A 22,479-nucleotide genomic window follows, 5' to 3' on the forward strand; every position below is an offset into this window, starting at 1 on the left:
TTGATCTGCACGTTCAGGAACAGCTTGTTCTTCTTGGCGCACCTGAGCAGGAGCACACACACACACACACACACACACACACACACATACACACACACATGGTCACACATGTGGCATCAGAGCAGTGCCAGGCTCGCTCCAAAGCAGCTTACTCGTGGAGGGAGCCCAGAACCTGGGACAGACTGAAGGCTGACGGACTATTGTTTAAGCAAGGGCCACTCAAGTCCACCCAAAAAACACTCGCAGGGCACGAGCCCTTAAGATAGGTGGCTCTGTGATGGTGCATAAAGTTCTTCCTTTCAGTACATTTCATTTCACTAGAACCAAGTTCAATTTGGTTCAATTCAATTCAGTACAATTCAGGTGATCTCACAAAGCCCTGCTCAGCTGCGTGGGCTACAGCTACTCTACTCTGCTTTTGCACAAAACAAAATGGAGGTCTTTTTGAATTTCAGAGCAGGGACTGACAAACAAACAACCCCAACCAGCCCCTCCCTCTTCCCATGATGCATCTGGTTCAACTGAAACTCGGCTGTCACTGCGTGTCCATCAGCCAAATGTGTGGGCTCTTTGAGGCACTCAGCACACACACATGAGTCAGTGGTGAGGACACCACAAACACCCAGCTCCACGTCCAGTCTACTGAGAAGGCTGCCCCGGGCAGAGGCAGACACACACACACACACAGACACACACAGACACCCACCCACACACAGACACACCCACCCATCCGCAGACAGACAGACACACACACACAGACACACACACACACAGACACACACACACACACACACACACACACACACACACACACACACACACACACACACACACACACACACACAGACGCACACAAACACACACACAGACACACAAACACAGCCTATTTATGGACCCAAATCATCATCAGCATCACATTAACACACATGCTGGAGAGTACAGAGAGAGGACAGGCTGTTCCCCAGGACCTCAGACATCAATGACCCGACTGATCCTGGATCTGAAGGAGCATATCTGAAACTGGTTCTACTCAAGGCCATCTTCCCTGCTAAAAGGGAGTTCTTCCTTCGCCACTATCGCCTTTGTTCCTCTTAGGGCTCAGGATGTTAATGTCCCGTAATGCACACTGACCCAATTTCAGTTGTTACTGGTGTTATCTACCGTAAATATAATAGAATTGAACTGAACTGAATTGTCTCAATATGAGTTCTGTCTATCATTGGTGGTACTGTAGGCTTAGAAACCTCTTAAGCACATTTTAACAGTACCGCAATAATAACTGATCATTTTGGTCGCTATAATCGGGATTTTTATACCGTTATATCTCTAACCTCAGCCAGATGTCTCATGCATACTCATACATGAAAGTGTGTTGGTGTGTGTGTGTGTGTGTGTGTGTGTGTGTGTGTGTACTCAATGACTTGTCCTCTTTTGAAAATCAGGCCCCAGAAGTCCATCCTGTTGTGACATTCCTCATAATCTCTGGGAAATCTGGGGGGATTAGAGCAGGCCAAACACACTGAGAGTAATGGAGCAGCTAGCCTCTGTGTGTGCGTGTGTGTATGCGTGTGCGTGTGCGTGTGCGTGTGCGTGTGCGTGTGTGTGTGTGTGTGTGTGTGCGTGTGCGTGTGTATGTGTGTCATCCCTCTGTCTGTGATCTGTCTGCCTCACTGTGTGTGTGTGTGTGTGTGTGTGTGTGTGTGTGTGTGTGTGTATGTGTGTGTGTGTGTGTGTATGTGTATTTGTGCATGCCCTCCACCCACACAAACCTGGACACAAACACAGACATATACAGCTAAACACACACACACACACACACACACACACACACACGCACTCACATACACACACTGCACTGGTATGCTGACCACACACACGAGTAGCCTCCAGGTCAAACCGTGCAGACACACACACACACACACACACACACACACACACACACACACACACACACACACACACACTACTGTGTGTCCTGCCAAGTAAGGAAAAACAAAAACAAAACAAAAAACATACCAACCGAAAATCATCCAAACCAAACACTTATGACAGCCTTGGCTTCTGTGGAGTGCCTGGAGACTCTTTCCATTGTGAACATGCTGCTAAGTCACATAATTACCTACTTACTCCAAATTATGGGTTTAAAGATTTATACATTCTAAATAAAGAGTTATTAAAGAGAGATTAAGTAAAATGACAAGGCTGAGACAGCAGGAAGTGACCTACTTGTTGGTGGGCGTGTCCTCGATGCGGTTGCCCAGCTGGGACTCGTGGCTCTTGCTGCGGGTCAGCGTGATGTTGGGCAGCAGGTGGAGCACCTTCCGCGAGGGCGGCGGCGGCGTGCAGGGCGGCTTGAGCCGGTGGCGGCGCTTGGACGGAGGCGTGATGGGCGGCGTGGACGTGTGCCCGTAGATGCGCCCGGGCCGCGCCGAGTAGTACGGGCTGGGGTCTGTCAGGCTCTCGGCGTAGCCGTGGGCAATGTCGGTGGCGGACACGGGCGCCAGCCGCGGGTGGGGGAAGGGGGCGAAGGGGGTGGACGGGGTGCTGGGGGACGGCCGTGCCAGCGGGGAGGGGCTGTGGGGGCGCAGGGGACCCCCAAGGCCGAGGCCGGGCAGCTGGTCAACGGGCGTCAGGGAGCCGCTGTCGCGCCGCGTGGGCTCCGACGTCCAGGGGCCACCGTCCTCTCTCAGCTCGCCACCTAGGGGCCACAGACACAGCGCTCAGAAACGGGCTCGAGACCCCGGGGCCAGTGGTGGGAGAAACTTCAGAAAGTACGGGCCATAGCAACCAAAGTCTGACGTTCCGTTTCCATGCCAGTTCCACTAGATCTAAACAAACTTTAGAAGTGGCATCCATAGCATTGCTTGTCGATATGTGGCATCATTCCTACCTAATAAATTGTTGGTTTTTAAGTATGTATTTGTAGCTTGAATACTATTCCTCATTGTAAGTTGCTTTGTTACTAAATGTTCAAATGTAATGTAATGCATTTGTTCTATTCATTCACTAAAGATCTGCTGATTATACAATTCTTTTGAGGTACATCAGCTAAATCACCTATGTTTTACTTTTGAAAGCTGGGGTTTATCACTTCTGCCTGGTTCCAGGAAGCTAAATTGAACACACTGCAGCTGAACTCAACAGGATAGCAAGTTCTTCAAATATCAGTTACAGACAGTGTCACCATGGGCCCTAATTAAAATGATGGGCAAAGTTAACTAAAACTAATTCAATAGCTTAGCGATATCTAATCTTGAGTAATTTAATACCATGAGCCTAAACACATACATTAGTGGGTTAGCTCAATTGCTCCCACATGGCAGTAGCCATTACAATAAGCATCACTACCATCAAAACAGGAATCTGAACACAGAAATAAGCCTTTCCATCCTATTGTACACCAGTGCTTCACGTCCACCACAGAGCCAGGTGACCAGAGAGCAAAAGAGTTTGCAGTGGTGGACTTCACTGCAGTAGCACTGGAGATTAACGCATTTACATAGTTCATTGTTTTATAACAGAGCACAGGTAGACGTTTGATCAATATGCTCTTCCTGGACATCAAACCTGTGACCTTTGGTACAGCGGGCACTGTGCAGAAGTTCAAGAGCTGACACAACAGAAAATGCATTTACATACATTACATTACATTATCAAATAGGGACGAAACCAGGAATGTACAAGTGTAAAGACAACAAGTAGGTGAAAGTAGAGTAAGGTTTGTGGCAGACTGTAGCAACACAGAACAAAGACATAGAGCAAAGATGGCACACTCATGACAAAGACAACATAGAGTAGGGCTGGGCGATATATCGGTATTCTGACTACGACCGATATATTTTTGAAAACGATACGTAGTTGAGACAATATCGTCAAATAATGGGCCATTTTATCTGAGTCAGATTTTGTTTACCATGATCAGAGGTTGGTGCACATCAACGGTTAGACCGAGAATTCTTGTCGTGAAATCAAAATTCCACTGGAGCTCCAAGCAGTTTTGTACACGCAGACTTAAGTTACAAGACTGTTTACAGCTCTTCGACTCACGGTAAAATGTACATAGCTAATTTAAATACACTTATGGGGTGGGTGCTTGCGTTTCTTTAGCGATATAGCAGATCTAAAGTCCTCAGGGAGACAACCTACATGCTGATTTTATTAAAAGGATATGCACGCGGGGACTCGCGAGCAGTTAGGGGCATCATTTTTTATGATTCCCGAAACCCCATTCATTTGTGCATAGGATTTTTTCTTATGAACCGGAACATGCAAAAATGATAATGAACGCATACAAAATGACGGTAGCATCTACCACACTCTTGGTGAGTGACTCAGTTACGTTGTTTAAGTAGCCTAATTGTTTAAAACTATTTAATTGTTATTGATAGCAAGACACACATGTCTAGGCCATCATAAATTTGCTTGTCATCTAGGCCCTATCAAACCCTTACGAAAAAAAAAACTGCACTGTGTGACAAAACTGCATGTTTTTTTCTGCAGTAGGCTACTGCAATATTTTTGTGCCCAAAATATTGCATTGTGCAGTACAATGTAGGCCTGTGTTGTCAGTCAGGATCGACTTCTTGGTCTTTTGTTATTTGCATTATCAGAGCAGCTGTAGCCTACTATGCCTATTGGTATTGGTAAGCCTATACGTTATTGTTTACACTTTTTTGCACAGCAGCAGTCTGAAATCATTCTAATTAAAGCTGGTTGTGTTGTTATAATTGTCATGTTGAGTGAATACAAAACACTTAGCTCTTTCTGTTTAAAATATCGATATATATCGTATATCACCAATCAGCCCCAAAATATCGGGATATCAGTTTTGGTCCATATCGCCCAGCTCTAACATAGAGCAAAGATGGTCCACTCGTGTGGCTGAAGTCTCCCTAGCGCATTGTGTGTCTCTCAGGCTGATGGCAGTGTGTTTGCAGAGCGTGTGTGTGTGTGTGTGTGTTGGCAGAGCGTGTGTGTGTGTGTGTGTGTGTTGGCAGAGCTGATGTGAGAGCGGGCACACTGGGCATCGTGTGTGTGTGTGTGTGTGTGTGTGTGTGTGTGTATGTGTGTTTGTGTGTGTGTGTGTGTGTGTGTGTGTGTGTGTGTATGTGAGAGAGGGCACGTCGGGCGGGCACTCACCGGACTCTGTGGCGCTCTTGAGGCAGGACAGGGCGGCACTCAGCCTGGCACACTCCTCCGTGCTGGACCCAAGCCTCCTCATGGTCTCCCGCACTTGGGCACCGGGCATCTGGAGCAGGGCATCCAACGAGAGCTTCACGGGCACAGCCTGGCACCAGACCAGATGGAGGAGGGCACAAGGGAAGCAAACACACACACACAAGGCGTTGTCATGTTGAGTTTCAAACCACACACACACACACAGTCACACACACACACACACGGCCCACACACACACACACACACACACACGGCACACACACACACACACACACACACACACACACACACACACACACACACACACACACACAAAGGCATTGTGTTTAATTTTTAAACCACAGTAATGAAGTTACTATTCTAAGGACTCTTATCACCTACACACACACACACACACACCTTCATCAAACACAAATGTGGACAAGGAGTAGTTCCGCAGCACAGGCCCTAAGAAACTGAGAATCATCACTAATAAGCAAATAATACCCCTCCAGCACCATTTATTGTAACCAAATGATTGTCAAATTATTGTCCCTGTGGTCTACAGTGTGCAAATGACTTGTCAGTCTGTGTGCAAGAGTGAAGGCATCAGAGAGCACACCTGGCAGGCTAGCTCCACGGATAATTAAGACCCTAACATGAAGGTGAATTTGAAGGTGAACTTTTACTGGTGTATGACCCATTGTCTTAGGGAAATGAAGTGTGTGTGTGTCTATACCCTGGCAGCTGCACCTTTATATGTAAACCAGGGGAGTTTATTCAAATAAGGCATCACTGCCACCACCTAAAGATCCCAATGCTGTCTCCAGTGTGCCTACTGTAATACTTAACACATGGGCACCATGACCAACGACAGCCAAGAAAGCATCTCCGACTACGCCAAAGCACATTCTGGCTAAATACATTTAGACCTCTGTGCTTCATATAACATAAAAACCCACATGAAATATGCATGCATACACAAGTCACTTACAGTAGTATATTTCAGTAGGCTATATTCCAATTCTATATCTAGCTATAGCCATACTGTAGATATCGAAATCGATATTCGAGTTCACTGAAATTCTCTACCAAAGAGGCCACTAGCAGGCACAAGTGACGACCGAGTGAGCCCTGGCATTCATGTCCTTCAGATCCCATCAAATTGCCCCTCCACTCAACCTTCACCCCCCCCCCACCCTTAGCCATTGTGTTCCTGCACACAATGGGTGTCTCTGTCACGATGGGAGTGAAATTCTAGAGCCATCGAAATACCCAAAGCCGGCGACCTCTCTGACTAATTAAACCCGCCAGATGATCTGATTACCTAATTAAGGAGCGCCATGATTGGATGGGTAGAATGGAAGCCCTGTGAAGAGCCTCTTAACGCCATCGTGATATTAACACTGTGTGGCCATGGCAGGCACATCCTCGGGTTGCACGGGCTGTTTGCAAACATGCTCCGCTACAAGACGACTGTTCTGCGACACAAATACACAAACATGAATCAAACTCACAAAAACAACAACAACCAACTCACTGGACACAAATACACAAACAACAACAACCAACTCACTGGACACAAATACACAAACATGAATCAAACTCACAAAAATAAAAATGACCCTAGCAGGCTGTCCAGTGCCACTCTGGTATTAGAGGATTCATGCAGATCATGTATGTTATATGATACAGTTTAGACAGCAGGGAAGTCCTAGACAGACTAGATTACAATACACAGCCTGTTTGTTGCGAGTATTTAGATTAATAACAATGACTGCATGTACACTGTACACAAACAAACAAACAAATAAGAGCCCAGCAGGCTGTCACTGTAGGAATCTGGGATTAGACCTACAGTATGGCTAGGATTATCTGTATGTATCATCACACAGCTAGATGCAAGGCATAGCGCATCGCGTCCACACAGCCACTGCTGAAGTTAATTTCATGCTAGTGCAATCTCGGAGCGGGACAAATGATGCACTGTACTCAAACCTCTATACTCAATCATAAGGGGCAGGTGTGTGGCGCTAATGCTATTTACCAGCATGTATTAACATCACTTAGGCATCCAATATTGTTTTGAGTTTGCTCACTGCATTGCTTTGTACCAGCTGGTAACTATTCAAAATCCATGAATGTCTAATGTTGGCAACATTGTTTAAACAAACAAAAATCAAAAAACTAAAATCAAACTTATTAGTATATAGGGCAGCAGGGGGTTCCTGTGTCTGTTGTATCATTTTCTCATTCCATTTTGTACACTTCTGATTCATCTCCCAATGATGCCTTGGTAAAGCTCTCTGACTTCTGAGTTTTACATTGGGGGATGGGGGATTTGGAATTTGGATATGAGATGAGCTTCCTGAACATCACACTCCGAGTTCCATGGGATCTCCAGTGATCCCCACCGCCCGTGAAAACATGACAATACTTATACATAAACAAAGACCTGGGCACAGCCTGGGGGCATCCTCTTCTTGCATGCCAACGCATCCACCTTCACACCACCTTCATGAATATGCCATGATGCTGTTGGCACCATGAGGCGCAATAGTGTGCCTCAATAGGGGCATCTCCCATGATCCCAGCCAAAGCCCCTCCTGCCGCCCCGGCACACGCGGTGCACCCACTCACCCAGTCGCCCGGCTGTCGCTCTTCACCAGATAACCCCAGTAGTGGCAGCTGCGCCCGCCCGCCCGCCCGCCTGCCACGTTACGTAACATTATGTAAGCCCTACTTACTTCCACGCAGGCTGCCGAGCTGCGCTGAGGAGAGGAGAGGAGAGGAGAGGAGAGGAGAGAAGAGAGAGAGCCATTGTTCGCTGACAACAGCGCCGTCCATGTGAGCCCAGCCAGCAGCCAGGCAGCGCAGGCAGGCAGGCAGGCAGGCAGGCAGTGTATTCTGGGCTAACGGTGTCACTAGAAGTGGGTCAAGGCACCGAGGACTTGACTCGCGCTACTATTTGCTAACGTAATGAGAACTAGAACTATGCTGCTGTGTGTGGCAACAAGTGCTGTGAATCTGTTGCACTGGGTGGCATATCGTACAGAGAGACAATCCCAACTGGACTGATTCATGATGAAGACTGATGAGTTTCTAACACTAGCATAGTAGTGTGTAGCTTCAGGAGAGCTATAGACCATAAATGCCAATAGGCCCACTGCTCCACTTTATATGATGCACTTCTGGCAACGAAGTTCTCAATAATTAATACATGAGCACATTGCATCACTTACAATACATATCATTACAAGATGCACTTGAACCCAGTCAGTTGGGTTAGGAATGAATGACTTATAATGCACTTTAGTAGGGCCATCATTTACTGTGGACAATACTTGTCTTTCCTTGTATGTGCCATTAGTGGCCTACACAAATTATGTTGCTTATTATGCTTTTCAGAGATGGTCTTGCCATTTTGGGTTATGGGTTACTTATTAGTAAACAAGTAGATCATGTAGAGGACAACTAGAGTACTACTAAAGAATGAGCGGAGCGCTGCAATAACAATTCATAGGATCGGCCTATTTATATTTCATAAGTAAATAAAAACTTTTACTCTGTCTTCCATTTGTATTTTATGTTTATTTAAAATTGTATTTTATGTTTTTTTAAATAAAGTGGTGGTGGAAAACTGACCTCTGGATCAGGTCATAGCCACGCCTGTGGCACATATCCCCAACTTTAACTGTTAATTATCTTGTTTACGCGCTACAACTGCCATTCAGAGTCGCCAAATGCTCAGAGTTTGTGGTTCCGTTATAAAAAAAGGCCCAGAATTTTTGAAAGATGGATATTTCCTTAACCACTGCAATCCTGCACATGTACACACACACACACACACACACACACACACACACACACACACACACACACACACACGCATTGAAAGCCCATTTATACTTTGTAATGTGTTTTCCATCTCAGCACCAAACAAAAACATCTATGCAGGCCACAGATGATTACACAACTAGAACATGTTCTGTGTACAGTAATAGGACAAATTGAAATAAATAAATTAATAAATTATACATTTCACAAGCTCAACAATGTCTACCTTAACTATGATATAACCCCACATACCCACCGACCATCGTCCCAATATATTGCCACCAACTGGCTGCAGGGTCAGCTCATATGCATTACCAAACACACCAGCAAACCACTAACAACTGTTTTGTTCTTTCCCCTGGGTGTGAAACAGTACAACCATATGGCGCTGTGCATATCTGCCACATAATCATGAAAAGTCGGGTCTCCAAGTTTAGAGCAGAAATGTAAGCATACACACGTGACTAGAGTACTCCGGTGACTCAAATAGCATACACACATATCCATACTAAGACTGACACACAGATTGATAAAGAGGGGATTTCTCTGTCTGTTTGGTTTTAGGAATCATCATTACCATATATAAATCCTGTACCTCAATACAGTTTATGTCACACATGATAACCACACTTACACATAACAAGCATCCATTAATGCATATGATGATATGATTTACTCTATGTTTGTATATTGTCTTCCCCCCAAGCATCTCACACACACACACACACACACACACACACACACACACACACACACACACACACACACACACACTGAGAGAGACACACGCACACGCACACACACACAAACACAGCACAAACACAAACACAAACACAAACACACACACACACACACACAGCTGTTGATATATGAGTGTATAGTGTGTAGGCTACTATAAGATAATATGAGATATGATTTACTCTATCTTTGTATATTGTCTTCCCCCCAAGCATCTCACACACACACACACACACACACACACACACACACACACACACACACACACACACACACACACACACAGACACACACACTGAGAGAGACACACACATACACAAACACAAACACAACATACACAAACGTACACACACACACACACACACACACACACACACACACACACACACAGCTGTTGATATGAGTGTGTAGTGTGTAGGCTACCTCGATGAGCTCTGGCCTGAGGTTGATGGTGCGCAGCCAGTCTCCGAGTCTGGGGTAGCTGTCCAGAGCCTGCGGCCTCTCTGTCTCCGGAACCTTCTGCTTGCACTGCAGCTGCTTGCAGATGTACTTCATCAGCTTCACCTGCGGGGGGCGACAGAGCACACATCAGATCAGACAAGGGAGGAGGGGGAAAATGGAGGACCTGCTTCAACGTGAGCACTGAACAGGCATACAGGCAGGACACTCTGTCGTGTCTTTAGGCCCTAAAAGAGTTTTCAAAATGCCCCACTGCTCTGATGCTGCGTCTGAGTGCTCTGCAACACTAATGAGATTAGGAGTAATGTAACCTCTGTGTGTTTTTTTAATTTTTTTAAATACATCATGATGGTGTGGCACAGATTAAGCAGCAATGTCTAGTCTAGCATTACCATGCCTGCTGCACTTACCAGGGGAAATTACTCTTATATAAAAGGTTTTATTCAGTGAGATGTGACGTGAGCTCTCAAAACTAGCGCTGAGGCTCCCCAAAGCACTCCCAAATCAAATCCACAGGGTGCTGCTGGTCATACATCTGGACCATTTTTGTGGCACTACTTACAGATATACTGCATGTCACAAGTGATTCAAATCCGATCCAATTTTCATAGATCAATTCCTTTAGTGGGTCTTTGTAGACTGATTACCATTAATTTACCACAACATGATAACGGTTTACTGTTTATTGAGAGACACATTCCATAAAAAAAAATAGTGTCAAGAAATCATTTTATTCTCTGATTTGTTATCACCCTCTCAACATTAATGGACAGGAGTTAAGGGTTTAAGGCAGTGTTTCTCAAACTTTTACAGACCAAGGACCACTTAACCATTAGAAAAAACCTCACTGAACCATCTTGCTTATTGTATTTGCACCTTGCTTATTGTGTCAGAGGATTCATATGATTTAAATTGTCATAGCTTACATAGGCAGTATTGCAGAACTTTGGATTTACATACAAGTTGGTTCAATATTGCAAACAACTCATCTATATTATTTTTTACGTCTGCTCGCGGACCACTTGGGATAGCTTGCGGGCCACCAGTGGTCCCCGGACCACACTTTGAGAAACACTGGTTTAAGGTGAAATGGATGAATAAGTGGTAGGTGTTTTGTTAATGAACTTAAGAGGCACAGAGGAAGACTCTCTTATCATTGTTGTGTTCTTATATTACACCCAAGTGATACAGTCCAGACTTGTCTCAACACACCTATCGGAACTCCCCCTATTACCGTCGGTCCCGTATTTCCGCCATCTTGCATGTATGTGTCACTTAATATCCATTTCTATACAAACCAAGACGGCGGACTCCTAAAGAAACGCAACCACCCACACCATAGGTGTATCTAAATTAGCTATGTACCAAAAATTATATTTTACCGTGACTTGAAGAGCTGTAAACAGTGTTGTAGGGCTGCGTGTACACAACCGCTTGGAGCTCCAGTGGAATTTTAATTTCATGACGAGAATTCTCGGTCTAACCGTTCATGTGCTGTTGAAACGGTGTAAATAGGCGACCCATCAGGCCAGCACTATAACTCCGAGCGTGGTAAACAAAATCGGATATTTCAGGCAGTAAATGCTCCCGTTAAGAACGAAACCAGATTTTGTTCAAATCTACACATCTATGTAAGGTTCATTTAGCAAATGTTATTTCGAAGTGTTAAAAAACATCGTTGTTTTATAATTTCTGAACAAAAGTGGTGATAATTGGGGGTGTTAATATTTATCTTTCAATATGATGCTAAAAAAGGAATAAGAAGCCAGAACTTCATGTTTTCATGCACTCTGAAGAGCATTCCGGAATGTCACAACAGAAGCCACTGCCACTGCCACTGCTGTCCTCTTAACCTTCTGCTGAACTGGAATGTTTTGCTCTTTCCCTTTCACTGTTTTCCAGCAGCCTCCATTTAGCAAACAGATTTGACTGGAAGGTTAAGCAGCCAATCAGAAAGAAACACTGGCAAAACCAGAAACCTCATTGGCTGGCCATCTCTGCTCTGATGGTCTGTTTGTAGCTGCAACTAATAGTCACCCTCCCTGCTGCATGGCCGAGATATTTTCCCAGAGGACAACACAGAACCACTCCGAGTCCTTCTGAGAGTCATGTCTAAAATCACCCCACAGAGGGGTCAGTCATTGGTGGTGCAAATCAGTCAGAAAACCTCCAACTCAACTCCCTAGTCCTGCCTGTCTAGTTCATACAGATAGACTGAAATGTAAATAATACATAATAACATTTTCTGATTGTGATTGAGAAAATGTAAATCTTAATATTTGATCCACTATTTGTGTTAAATATCATCAATATCATGCAAGCAAGAGATATCATGACAAATACCCTGTCCTAATAAACGTGCAGTATTTTGCGAATGAGAACGGGTGAAGTTCTAGGTTGACCTCCTCAGCCTGAGGGGTCATAAGAGTTATGACTCCGTAGCCAGGGGCCAGACCAAGGTAGCGTGCTCATAAACGCACTCCTCTGTCTAAATATTTGCTGAAAGAATTTCATAAATATTGCGACTTTAGATGCACAACCTTCTGACCATGAGAACTTTTGGTAGCTCAGACACACGTAAGCACGAGTGCATGCACACACACACATACACATACACACACACACACACACACAAATATGCATATGTGCACACACTCGCACATGCATACATACACACACAAACACAGACACACACACACACGCACACACACACAGATAAGCACGAGACACAGACACCGCCACAGCGAGCATCTCTAGAGCATGTCTCAAACACTCTCCCGTCTCATCACAACATCAAGACAATATGCAGGGCATAAATCATTTAAAAAATCACATGCACATATTCATTATACAACGGGGTATGCTCCCAAGGTCGATGTTCTAGTGCAGCCAGCAAGAAATCTGTCTGGATTTCCCCCCCACTCTCTCCTCTCTCAACCCTTTCTCTCTCTCTTTTTGGCCTTCCCCTCCAGTGGACAGGACTGTCAAACAGATATAAATAGCTGTTATTACATGGAAGGGAACAGTGCGCAGGGCTTCTCAAGGGGGGCGTCGGCGCTGCTGGCATGGCAACCAAGTGTCATCAGAATGCTGCAGTCACTGATGGCTGGGCCATTGTGACATCACAGCCCTAGAAGATGCTGGGTTCACAGCGAGGCTAACAGACAGTGGCTGGGTCTACGTGCCCAACAAACACCTCATCTACCCTCCACACACTCACACACACACACACACACAGGTCTTACAGAGCCACTTCCAGCAAACACACATATCAAACACGAACATAGTTCTGATGAAATGTTCAAAAACATGCACACTTGCATTTATTTAACCAGATTCAACCAGCTTTTTGGCTCCTAAGTCAGGTCCATGGGACCAAGACCTTGTGTGTGTGTGTGTGTGTGTGTGAGCAGAACGTATTCAGATCTTTTTTGTTTTCAATAATAAACAAATGAAGGGAATGTTCTGAAGAGCTGCACCCAGATCCACTCCAAACAAACATGGCTGGATGATCCGATATGAATTTTCCAGCCCTGGTGTGTGTGTGTTGACCCAAGCAGCTTGAGCCGGGCGCTCAGCTGAGCCGCCTCCGACTGCTCTGGATCGCAGGACTGGGCTGGTTCTTTATCTCCTTCATTCTCTCTTCATTTTCTCCCATTCTTTCTCTCCCTTCTTCCCTTTCATGTTGACGACAGCGTTTGCGTGTGGACGCCTGGGTTATGTGTGTATGTGCATGTATTGGTGTGAGTGTGTGTGTGTGTGTCTAAGTGTATTATTGTGTGTGCATTACTGTGTGAGTGTGCTGACGCAGAATGGTCTGGTACCAGTCGGGCAGGTGAACCCCCCCCCCCCCCCCCCCCCCCCCCCGGCCCCTCCCCTCCCCTTCGGCCCCCGCTGAGATGGCTCCTTTCAAACGAGGCCGAGGCAGGCAGGCCGCTGACGCACGTCCAGCACCGTTACCATGAGGCTGTCGACCATAAAGCCAGTCATCCTTTTCACACCTCCATACTCTCTCCCTGCATCCCTCCCTCCTCTTTCTCTACCTCTCCCACCATAGCCCTCTCTATATCTTGTGCTCTTTTTTTTTCTCTCTTCTTTTATGTCTCTCTCCATTCGTTTCTCTCTCTCTCTCTCCCTTTTTCTGCCTCCACTCACCCTCTCCCTCCAATTCCCCTTCTTTCTCTTCCTCCCTCTACTTTGGTATCCCCCTCTTTCTCTCTCTCTCTCTCTCTCTCTCTCTCTCCCTCTCTCCCTCTTTCTCTCTCTCTCTCTCTCTATTCTCTATTCTCTGCCCATCCTGCACTAGTCGCCACAGTAACAAGGGCGGGTGATGTTGTCAGTAGGCGTTCTCTCTGGGGGGCGCAGGGGGGGCACCACCCAGAACCTGTGTCACTACCTCCACCCAACCACTCACAGAGGGGAAAGAGCGCCACCTCCACAACCCCCACCCAAACACTTGCAGAGGTGGAAAAAAACAGCACCCAAAAAACTAGCACTTCTACCCTTCCCACAGGGGGGAGACACCACCCATACCCTCTGTTAGCACCGTCACCCCCACCCAAACACTCACAGAGGGGATTATAGGGTAACACACGAGCACCTCCGCCCTCCTCCTCTGAACATACACACACTGTCATCAAACAAACTACCCCCCTGCATTCTGAAAGCAAGTTCAATAGATAGATATATGGATAGACACATAATAAAACAGATAGAAATAGAGAGAGAGAGAGAGAGAGAGAGAGAGCAAGAGAGAGAGAGATGTTTTCCTCCTCTGGGTCTAAGTGTGTCTAATGAAGTGCCTCTCACCTCTCACCCTACTCTGGTATTTGCCCCGGCAGTCTATCACCTGCAGACGAGCAGCGTAGCGTACCACAGCGCAGCGTAGCGCACCACAGCACAGCACAGCGAAGTGTTGCGCACCACACCACAGCGTAGCGTAGCGCACCACAGCGTAGCGTAGTGCACCACACCACACCACAGCACAGCGTAGCTTAGCGCACCACAGCACAGCTCAGCGCACCGCAGCACAGCGTAGAGTAGCGCACCACAGCACAGCGTAGCGCACCACAGCACAGCGTAGCGAACCACAGCACAGCGTAGCGTAGTGCGCACCACAGCACAGTGTAGCGTAGTGCACCACAGCACAGCGTAGCGCACCACAGCACAGTGTAGCATAGCGCACCACAGCACAGCGTAGCGTAGTGTGCACCACAGCACAGTGTAGCGTAGTGCACCACAGTGCCTGGCTGCTGTTAGCGCTCTCCTCCAGGTGAAGAGGCTCTCTCAAGAGCACACAGACTGAGCTAAAGGGCCTCTCATTTTCTCATTCTCTCCCTCTCTCATTCTCTCGTGCTCGCTCGCGGCCTTGGAGCCATTCAGCTTCATCACCAGTGCAGGATTCCTTTACACCTCTCACAACGGAGCCTCGGCCTGTTAAAGCACTTCAGTCATCGCGAACGCAGGTGCGGATGTGTGTGGGCCCGGAGCTGGGCCAGAGCGGGGCCACATGTGGGCTGACTGTTAGTGGCTGTCGGAGGTTTGTATGCAATGTCCTTCTGAGGGCCTCTCCAACTCCTGAGCGTCCATTATGCTGCGGTACAATGGGCTGAAGAGAGAGACGACCCTGAGAGGAGCCGCCAAGAGCCCGGCGGATCACTGGAGCCACCAGAAGAGTCACCCAAGCACTGTCCTCAGCTCACACACACACACAGTAATTTACACACACACACAATAATACACTCACAATAATACACTCACATACTCACACACTAATACACACACACTAGGGGTGTAAAGATTAACCGATTCATATCGGTATCCGTTTTTAACGTGTAAGATACGGCTACATCGATACGTGAAGCACCGTATCGGAAAAAAAACGAACCGGTCGTTATATCGATTTACTTGTTATGAATCGGTTAACAACCTTTTCTGCTCGCTCAGACTGTCAATTATGTTCCAAGCAGCGCGTTCATCCCACTTCCGGTTTTAAAATTATACGTGGTACGGAATTGTGGGTACTGCAGTTCGTTTTTGGTTACATTCACTGCTCAAAGTTGTCAAATGACCTCATTACCCATACATCTACTGCAACTTAAGCATGTAGCAACTTAAGCATGTGACAACTCGGTCGGCTTTTGTTTTTCGAAATCCAGCGCGAAATTAAACACTTATAGCATTCCTAAACAGCAACGATAGTCTGTAGCCTTCATCAAAGCCTTACCTTTGATGAAGGGATTTCCTTAATGTTAAATAATAATTTGGCCCTTGCTGCTAAAGCGATGCACAAATTATTAGCCAATGATTTTGTTCATATTCACTCAGACGTGTGGCATTATAGGTTTCTGCATTAGGTCTACTGTTGGAACAAAATAAGCCCAGAGAGTTCATTGATTTGTAGGCCTATTTTATTCTTGTAGGGTAGGCTATATGAGAAAAGGCCAAGAGTTTCTTAAGCACTTTTATTTCGGTATTGTCTTACCTCAGCAAGGCTACAGCTCCATGAAAACAATCAGATATAACTCTATAAAATCTGTAAAGTCTATAAAAATGTATTTTTATTTTGTATTTGGCTGCTGTGTTTGACTGAAATGTCTTGACTATTATTTTTTCATTTTAATACAGTATATGAAACAAACCTCAGTTTAGATAATCATATTCACACATTTTTTTTTGCACTGGTCTTGCGTCTGTGGCAGCAGCTCAACAAAGGCCCTGAGCCTGCCAGGCAGCAAAGGCTCTCATGGACTCAAAGGCACTGGAAGAAGAGAGAAGGAGAAGAAGAGAGAGAGAGAGAGAGAGAGAGAGAGAGAGAGGTAGTTGAAGAGCGAGAGAGAGAGAGATTAGGAGAGGGAGAGAGAGGGAGAGAGAGAGAGAGAGAGGAGAGGGAGAGAGAGAGAGGTAGATGGAGAGGAGGGTTCTGCAGCAAGTGCAGGGGTCAATCAAGTGGGCGGCAAGGGCACTGCACCCGGGCACTACTAGCCGTTAGCAGCATTAGCATCACATTAGCTCCCGGACACCTTATGGCACGCTATGCCACGCGTTTCCACTGCCTTTACATGAAACAAACGGCCACGAGCTACATGCTAATTGCACACACAACAGGCACGCTCTAGATGTCTGCAGATTCAGCCAGTACTGCTTTCAGGCCAGTGGAAGAGATAGTTTGTTTACTGTATGTCAGCGAAGTGCATCTTTCACATGTTCCAGTGATCAACATTGTTGCTAGGCTACATTCAGCACATCATGTGTTGTAATACGACCTTGTCTTCGTATGACAGAGCATTTGAGCCCAAATCATTTTCCTTGTTTCATCATAATTCTCTGTTTGTCTGTCTCAATCTGTTTAGAGGAAATCCTCTTTTTGTCCTCCACTGATAAGGTCTGCTTAACCAATCAGACTTTTTTCGGTCTTTGCTCGACCTTTATATCCGCTGGACCCATCTGACCTTCTCCATGAACCAATGAGAGGCCGTCCCCAGCAGCCTGGGGACTGTGCAGAGGGCAAGGTGAACTGATAAAGTCGGGTTCCTGAACCCTGTCTATTGACTTTTAAAAACTCTTTCAAAACAGCTGCAGTTGACCCACAACACAAACACCAGGACCTATATTTTCTGCTATATGCCACAATCACAACAAGAAAGCATCCATCTACAGTACAGTCGTGGTTGTATTTTATGGTATTTTCTGTGGTTTAGAGATGATGTTGTCGACTGCCATCACCCATCATATCAACTGACTATGACATTACAAATATGTTTGTGTTTTTGTTTTTGTTGTGGAATTTTAAAGAGAGCAACTTTAAGATCTCTTTCTTAATTCTTCTCTGATAACATCTTCAACTTACTGAGAAATCCAGTTTGGAGATGAAGGGACCTTCCAGAGCATTTTTGTAGTCTAAAGGAACTTACCAAATAGGTACCATTTGTTAAGGATTGGCTTTAACACAGTACAGAACTGATCAAAGTCTTGAGAGAACTTTGTAAAGGACAGAAAACATGAACTCTGAAACGAGACGCATGCCTAGATGGACTTGACACTGATCAAGAACCAAAGAAAAGGGGAAATGTTTTTAAAGTTCTTAATCGTGCTGCGCAACTTCAAAAGGGGGGCCTGTCTGCTACTTCCTGTTTCGTAACCATTAGCTGTTTCTGCAGCCGCATGGGGCCCTTCTGCTGGCATTGATTTTGGGGCGACTCCAGTGGCTGACGCCGACCACAGAGGCTGTGATTGTGTTCCGCTGGGCTCCACTGGCATGGACATGCGGAACGAAAATATGACACAACGTGAACGCAACAGAGCAGGGAGGGCCAAGTGGCTCGGATTATGCATGGAGTTACAGGGTGCCTCTCTTGGGAGTCTTATTATGGTGCTCAGATCTAGAGGTACGCAAAGGGTGGGAGAGGGGCCCTGGAACATGCATAGACTCCACAGACACAGACAGGTTGGATTTTCTAAGAGCCCAACATGTCTTGCATTCCACCCTGTTCAGAAGTGAAAAGGCAATCAGAAGAGTCATTGTGATAAATTGGTCCTCAACTAAGAACTTTCAGGGAACATCCTGTTAAAAACTTTGGACGTAAAAACTGGTCATTTCTGGACTCAATCCACTGCACCGATGAGAACTCTCTGCACTCATGACATTCTATTGTAGATAAAGACCCTGCTGCACCCCCCCCCCCCATAACTCAGCTTGCACAGCACAATGCCACTTATGTCTTACAGAGTTACAGAGACATTTTCAAAGTCCTACAGAGGGAACTCACTGATGCCACTGCAGTGCATTGTTTTTTGTATGTTGTTTTAAAAAAAAAAAAAAGGCTAAATGAATCCATATAAAATAGCTTTTTTTAACACTTTTTCACTGTTTCGGCTCAAGTGAGGGTTCAAAGAAGCCTCCTTCCTTCCTCTTTCCTGATCTGGCTAGGTTGAGCATGAGATATACTATTAAACTACAGCGTATTCACAGCTATGGTACTCCTGCTGTGAATCACATCTAGACACATGCATGCACGCATGCACACACACACACACACACACACACACACACACACACACACACACACACACACACACACACACACAAACATACACACAGACACATACACACACACATAAACACAGCCCAAGCAGGCAAGCTGTAAATCTTATGTATACTCATACACACAGATACACACTTGGCAGACATACTGTGAATCACATGCAGACATATTCACACAATACACACACAAATCAATATGCTTGCGCACACACACGCACGCACACACACAAGCACACGCGCATGCACGCACACGCACATGCACACGCACACGCACACACGCACACACACACACACACACACACACACACACCAGGTAGACAGAATCACAGACGCTGCACTGAGAACAATACACTGGTGCAAGTGTGACGTCAGGTTGCTTGGCAACCTCACTCCTGGGTCGCCAGAGCGTTTTTTTTCCTTCTTTTTTTTTTAAAGGAAGTGGGATTTTCCCACTAACAGAACCGAGATAGGAGGACGTGCTCGCACCAAAAACACCAAACAATAATATCAGTCATGTTCAAGCCACAGCAAAACACACACACACACGACACGTCCTGGTGAAACATTATCCTCAAAACATTCACGTCAATCTGCCTCTGTCCACTGTCCACACACCACATGAACTAGAATATCAGGGAAGGACAGATGCACACCAGCTTAACCCTCAGGACATTCTAATGATACAAGTTCATTTAGATTGAGAATGATCCACCTGCTAGGGAAGTGAGCCTGAGGTCTGGGGGGGTGGGGCGGGGCTGCAACTGCCCTGAGTTTATTAGTACGCTAGATCTGTTTGTTATGGTGACTCTCAAAGACCAGAAAGGGGCCAGGGTGTGTGTGTATGTGTGTGTGACTGCCATGGAAACGCGTCCACGTTGAAAAAGAACTTACAGACGGTTGTGCTCAAATTTACCTGTTTTGCACAAACTATGAAACACAATGTGGCTCTCAATGACTTTACTATTTTAAAAATATTTCTGTCTCTCAAAGTTTGTACTCCTGGGATTCCGTATAAAAAAAGATTAGCCCCCACCCAATAAATCAAGCATCTCTGCTCATAACATTATCCAGGACTTTCCTTAGCTCTGTCCCTCTTCCCCAATATAATTAGCATTTCTCTCGGTCATTTCTATTCTCACCTCTGGCCTAAAGCGCCCATTCCCATGGTTTGCCATCTATGTCAAATACAGAATCAAATTTGTATATTTTTTGGGCATTTTTGACTTTATTATGATAGGACAGTTAAAGACTGACAGGAGGTGAGAGAGATGGGGTATACTTGATTTATTACATTTATATTATTTACATGTTATATTTATTATTATTGTGAATATTTTCAGAGCCTGTATGATGTATAGTGTGGTGTTGCATGCAGGCTAATGTTACACTGCATACAAACACAAACCCTTTTCCTTATCTCAGAACACCTGTGCACTACCCATGAGAATGCTGAGACACTACCAGAACCATTCAGGGCTTAAAACAATGAAAATGTCTGTGCCTGAAGTTATCCGACATTTATGAGGACGTCATACATACTGTGGTTCCAAATCTTAAACGTACCGGCTCACGCCTGAATTCAGGCACAGTGCCTGAACACTTTAATCTGTTGAGGAGCACGGTCACAATATGTGATTAGAATGTTCGCGAACTGAGAGTTTCGCACTATGATGTGACAATTACCCTCAGAGATTTTCCCCATAGACTGTATTTAGAACATTGAAACTATAGAACGTTTGCGTAGAATTCTAAAAGGAACCAGGACAATAATTCACTCAACACTTTAAGCCTCATGCTAATGTGTTTGTTGCTGCAGGAAAGCAGCAACAAAAGGGTCTGGTTGACCATGGGCAGTGTAGTGTCTGTAAAACAACACACATCTGTGTGTAAATAACCTAGGTTTTCCTAATTTGCCAGTCATGCCCCTGTAAACAAACAAACAAACAAACACAATAACAAGTGAGGCCTGTAGCCTGTGCGTGCTGCGTTTGGAGTGGCCACAGGAGGTGTCGTGTACTGGTGAGTAAGGGTGTCCTGGCGCGAGGCGGGAATGGAAAAGTTGAGTCACACGTTGCTGCTGCTGCTGCTGCCGCCACTAGCGCTCTTGCTACCGCTACCGTCTGCTGCCTGGCCTTTCTGTGGGGTTGGCACGAGCACCGATGACGCAGGCCAAACACACAATGGCCCACTAACCCCTCTCCCAGGCAGACAGGCAGGCATACACACACACTACACACACCTGGAGCGAGCGATGGATTAGCATCCTCATTTATCAACAGGAATCGCTAACGCTAATGGTAATAAATAAGCAAATGGGAGCAGCAGCTCTGTTCTCCCTTCAATGGGGACTCAACTCAATTCAGTTTGGAGGCCCACTGTAATCAGCCAATCATCTGAGCCATACTGGTCTCTTTAACAAGTCAAAGGGAGAAGCAGATTCTTTCTCTTTACGACTAGAAAATGTACCACTTACTTGCAACCTATATGATATGATAAATGTCACGCAATATGATGCAATATTTTATCATATTCTATTGTATCATATCTCATATCACATTAAAATATTACAAATGTATTTAATTTACAAAATGTTCTATTTTCCACAGAGGAGAGGCTCACTGTAGAATGGAGGTCTTTGAGAGACGTGCTATCCGCCAGCACAGTCGTCTCCAGGGTAACGGGCAGATGCTAACGGGCATTCTGCCCCAGGGTTCTTGCCCCCTTGGTTCTTGCCCCATGGTTCCTGTCCCCTAGTTCCTGCCCCAAGGTTCCTGTTCACTAATGCAGTGGAGCAGCAGAGCTCTGGGCAGGGCTGGGCAGGGCTGAGCAGCGTGGGTTGCTGCCCCATCTTCCCTCACGAAAACAGCCTCAGTGCAGGATGACATGAACATTACCAGATTACACCCACACACAGATATCCAGCCACACATAAACAGACACACACAGACACACACACACACACACACACACACACACACAGAATCGCTCACTTGTACACAAACACACACACACACAGAACCACTCAAACACACACACACACACATCACAGAACCCTAGCTCATACAAACACACACACACACACAGTCACACAAACACTGATCTCAGATTAGTGCACCGGCTGGAAGGCCTGAGAGACATATTCAGTGATCATGAGGAGGAGTGTGTGTGTGTGTGTGTGTGTGTGTGTGTGTGTGTGTGTGTGTGTGTGGATAGCAGAGGAGCTCAGACCTGGACCCACAGCTGAA

The 22,479-nt window shown here is 45.8% G+C and overlaps 1 protein-coding gene across 2 annotated transcripts in view; it reads right to left on the bottom strand.

The window, feature by feature from the left end:
- ksr1a (kinase suppressor of ras 1a) overlaps nt 1–22,479 on the bottom strand; it is a 44,187-nt gene that overhangs the window by 15,603 nt on the left and 6,105 nt on the right. For both annotated transcript variants that reach the window (XM_042091877.1, XM_042091876.1), the window contains exons 2-5: nt 10,156–10,296; nt 5,140–5,287; nt 2,227–2,698; nt 1–42 (exon numbers count right to left, since the gene is read on the bottom strand). The exon at nt 1–42 is cut by the window's left edge and continues 134 nt beyond it. In XM_042091877.1, the coding sequence (XP_041947811.1) occupies nt 1–42; nt 2,227–2,698; nt 5,140–5,287; nt 10,156–10,296 (803 nt within the window). The remainder of the gene's footprint in view (nt 43–2,226; nt 2,699–5,139; nt 5,288–10,155; nt 10,297–22,479) is intronic.

Source organism: Alosa sapidissima, chromosome 5 (assembly GCF_018492685.1).
Source record: "Alosa sapidissima isolate fAloSap1 chromosome 5, fAloSap1.pri, whole genome shotgun sequence".
Classification (NCBI taxonomy): domain Eukaryota; kingdom Metazoa; phylum Chordata; class Actinopteri; order Clupeiformes; family Clupeidae; genus Alosa; species Alosa sapidissima.